General features: G+C 41.7%; 1 protein-coding gene across 1 annotated transcript; it reads left to right on the top strand.

The window, feature by feature from the left end:
• Positions 1–5: 5 nt before the first annotated feature.
• ccdc102a (coiled-coil domain containing 102A) lies at positions 6–2,146 on the top strand (the record flags this gene model as incomplete). Its single annotated transcript, XM_035674809.1, has 2 exons — positions 6–368; positions 1,754–2,146. Coding segments are annotated over exons 1-2 (756 nt in total), but the record flags the coding sequence as incomplete, so codon positions are not given.
• Between the last annotated feature and the right edge of the window lie 2,473 nt (positions 2,147–4,619).

Below are 4,619 nucleotides of genomic sequence, written 5' to 3'. Positions count from 1 at the left end.
GCATCATGAACCACACTCCTAGCCCCCACCTGTCCGAAGGCGGCAAGTCGGCCGGAGGTGGCCTGCTGTGCAGCCTGGGTCTGGGGTCCGACAGGGGGATCCGCTCCCCGGACAGCCTCACCCACACCCCCAGCCCCACCGGAGGAACCCCAAGCTCTAGCCCCCCGCTGCTGCTGTCGCCCGGGCTGGGAGGCCTCGGGCTGGGATCCCTAGGGGCGATGGGCGACGGAGCCGGGGCTGACTGGGAGAGCAGGGAGGAGCTAAGGCTCAGGGAGCTGGAGGAGGCTCGGGCCAGAGCGGCCCAGATGGAGAAGACTATGAGGTGGTGGTCGGACTGCACCGCCAACTGGAGAGAGAAGTGGAGCAAGGTGGGCTTCTGCTTACTGCAGCCAGAAGAGAGAATATATACTGAAACTCTGTGAATCACTCCAGTAATCATACATACTCATTTTCATCTTTCTGTGTGCACATATATCAATTTTATGATGACTCACCTTTTCTTGTTAAACTTTTGTATTGATAATAATTTGATTTGTTAGCTGTTTTAGTAGAAAAAGTAGGTATTTCCACGTCATGTGCTTGTCCACAGTTTGGATGTTTGAAACCCACATGCTTGTTTAACCCAATAGTGAAGTCAGGAACAAACCTTAAAGGAAATCTGTCTATTTGTAATCGTGATCTATATTAAATAAACCACGAATCTGAGAGGACAGGAGGGAGGACAGTTTAGTTTGATGTCAGGAATATGACTTATATTTCTGACATCTTAGATGTTTGTAGTGAGATATTATTGAGTACACTTTGCTGTTGTAGACTTAACTGTTGCTGCTGTGGAAACTGCAACCTGTGTGGGGTTTTTAAATAAATAAAACATAAATAGGGCACCCAAATTGCAGTAGCAGTAGCCCTGCTTTTAACCCTCTCACCATTAGCTACTTAGAAATTTAAACTACAGTGGCTGTGCTAGTGAGAAATCTTGTTTGGTTACCTAAAGCTAGTTAGAAAAAGTTGTTCCAACTACTTTGTTATAATTTTGTATCACATTGTCAATTTGATAATTTTTTTTTATAACAAAGTATAACACAGAACAGTTTTTTTTCTGCCAATAGAGCCTCCTGAATGTTAAACAGTGGACCTTTAAGTATGGCCATGGTGATTCTTCAGTCCTCAGTCTGACATTCAGGAGGTTTATCCATGATGACGCTGTCTCTGTGTGAGCACTGAGCAACGCTCGCCCTCTTGTACATGCACCACACAAAGGTCAAGTGTGTGGTCGACAGATGCATCGGCTGGGCACGCTCATAGTGGGCAGGATGAAAGAATAAGGGTAGGGGGCTGATCAAAGTGGGGGGTCAATCACAGCAGAGAAGCAATGGTAGAATAAAAATGGAAAAACTCCTTATATACTTATATACTTTCAGGATATAGTGAACGTTTTGCCAAATATGACAAAATATTAAATTACAAATACTGAATGTATCCTTACAACAAATACTGTAAACACAGTGTAGCTTATTTTGACTCAATCCCACATACACCGTCCTGCTACCACAAATAGCACTATAGCACCAAATGTGGATTAATCCACCACTGAAAATAGTCCCCAACAAATTGACTATTTCCTCCTGTTTGAGTAGTGTTTGCTAAAAACTGCAGTGAAAAATGAAACCGTATCATGACTTGTTTTCACAGTTTAAGTCATCAAGAAACCAATAGCCTTGGAGCTGATAAATTTAGTCTGTATTTTTCCCAGGTTCGTGCAGAGCGTAACCGTGCACGTGACGAAGTTCGTCAGCTGAGACAGCGACTGGATACCCTCACCAAGGAGCTGACCAGTGTTCGGCGGGAACGGCAGGAACTGGCCTCAGAGAACGAGATGCTACGGCAGGAGACACTGCGCCTCCGCGGTGACCACATGGCCACCCCTACGTCTGCCACCTCTCCATCTTCCTCCCCCGCACACCCTCGTGGGGCTTCCTCCTCCTCCTCTCCATCCATCCATCCCTCCTCCCCTGCCTCATTATCCTCCTCTCAGGTCCACACTGATGGCAAACTGGACAGGGTTGGGGAGGGCCCACCGGGGTCTCCGGAACCAGAACCAGTGAGGGACGTGGACTTGGACGGACAAAAGATGGCTCAGCAAAAGGTGAGTCTGCACTGTATGTTGGGATTAAAATAAATTTTTTTCATTCACAATGCAGCTGGGTCTGGGTAAAGTGCATTTTTTGCCCTCAGTAGAGATTTCTCTCTGTCTATATTCAACCCGGGCTCACTCCTAAGTTGCCAAATACAGCAGCTAGGTCAGTGGCCCTCTGCTTCAAAATATGACACTACAGGTATCCCTCTGCCGCTAGTTTTGGATGTGGCTGCCGTCAAAGTCAGGTGACGTATAAAGAGTGAGAAAGTCTGCATATGGAGGTGGTGGAATGCATGGATGGACTCATGTACTTAGAAAGGCCTCATACAAGTACAGGTCCATTTACCATTTACTAAGCACCGTACTGCAAAAACCTACCGTACAATGTACAATAAATGCATTTATTCATTACTTATATTGCATTGTGGGTAATTTTTATAAAGCGTGAATATTTTACATTACATTTAGTATAGTAATATTACAATAGTAGTAACTGAAGATTATATAATTATTAGTAGTAATAACATTAATAATAAGTATTAGTAATTATTATAATTAGCAGTAATATATCAATATTCATATAACAGGATATATTACAGTACAATATAATATAATACAGTAGAAATAGAACAAATTACAATATACAGTTTAAATACAGTAAAATACTGTTTTGCAGTAATATAGTATTACTCTATACACTGTACATTGCATTTCAGCACAGTTCCAGTAGTTTATTGTAAATCTAAATACAGCAACCTGCTGGCAGCTGTGCTGTAAAATACCCTAAGAAGCACGAATCTTTTAAGTGTTTTCCTAAACCATAACTTTTACTAAATGGGTAAGTTGCCCACACAGCCCTGCACATTGCTGCTGTAATCCTATAAGTAGCAGTTTCAGCTGCCTTTAAACTTTTTGATTTGTATGTTGGTATGTAAATTTGCATGGGGTTGTGTTCTGTGCTGCTGACTTTTTATTTGTATCCAAACTAGTTAAAAACTCACATCTATTGTCTTTTTGAATATGAAAGGGGGTCTGGTTGTTCTCTGGGTGCTCATTCAGGACAGCAGCCTGATGATAGACCCGGTCATGTAGATATTAAATGCAGCGATATCAGTGTGCTGATGGTCTCTGCTGCTTAATGGACAATATGACCTGAGCCCCAGTGAATGTAGGCCATAGTGACTGCTGTGTCTCTAGCCCTACATCACTTACCCAAGGTGAGTGTGTTGGGGTGGGGGGGGGTTCTATTTAAGACACACTAGCAGTGTGGGTACCCAGATACACACACACACACACGCACACACACACACACACACTCTCTCATGATACTTGCTTATCCCTGAGGGCTCTGTAATGCTGCAGTACTTCTTCTCTCTGTCAGCCTGGTTTGTGGAGACCATCCTAAACCTGAACCTTTTTTACACACACAGATACAAGAATTCAAGCTATGTGATGTTAGCGTTAAGTACCATCATAGCTCATCTCTCAGCCTCCAGCCACTCTGAAATGCTCTGTTTAGGCCATTTAATACTGAGGAGGTAGCGAGCCAAAGTGAAACAGGGACTTCTGAAAGTCAAATTAATGATAGTCCAACCCTACAACATAGCCTTTCTCAACATGTCATGTAATTTCTATTTATTTGTCAAAGCCATAATATGTAAGTAACACTTATGCATTCAAATGTCTATAAACTCTAGCTCTATGTTAAAAATGTAGTTGAGTTGTGTACTTCCATTATCCCAAATGTTTTCAACAATATTCAAACCCTGAGAAATCTCTCATTTTATTCAGGTAACGCTGCGTTTTACCGGTCTCTTGTTAATGGCGTCATATCCCCTTTGTGCCTGCGTCAGTGTTGTGGTTGTCTGCCAGAAGCTCTCATACATTGACTTTTTATCTAGTTTGATAAACTGAACGTATGTGACAATATGTACTGTGTGACAATAGAAATCAAATGACCCACTCTAGTCTGCAACAATATTTTTCATAATTTGGACAACTCTTTGAACTTATCTGCACAGCATGGATGTTGGCAGTAAATTTGGTAAAAGTGGAAGTACTGATTCAACTTCTTTACTCAAGTAAAAGTGAAAAAGAACAGAAGTGTTTATTTCCTCTTTATGTATTAATAATTCGATATATGCTAAAGATTACAATGTCATAACTCTATGAGTAATATTGTGTTAACAGTTTTTCTCTGGTGAAGTTGGGCCGCAAGTAAAGTAAATAATTTATTATTATTATTCCTTCTCTGAGTCTACTGATCTTCCACTGCTGAGCTCTCCTTTGCTTACCTGTCCTGCATAATGAGTTGCTGTCTTAGTAAATCAGGTGCTGAATACAGTTAATACATTTACATACCCCTGGCAGAATTTGTTAAATGTGTAACATGAGTGATCAAGCCAAAATTTATTTTTAGTGGACTTCAAATGAAACTATAAGGCATCACAGAATAGCCCAATCATTAAACAAAACACAGCAA

The sequence above is a fragment of the Morone saxatilis genome, unplaced genomic scaffold (genome assembly GCF_004916995.1).
Source record: "Morone saxatilis isolate NCDOM2014 unplaced genomic scaffold, NCSU_SB_2.0 Contig309, whole genome shotgun sequence".
In the NCBI taxonomy this organism is placed as follows: Eukaryota; Metazoa; Chordata; class Actinopteri; family Moronidae; genus Morone; species Morone saxatilis.
This window is presented reverse-complemented; position numbering and strand designations above follow the sequence as displayed.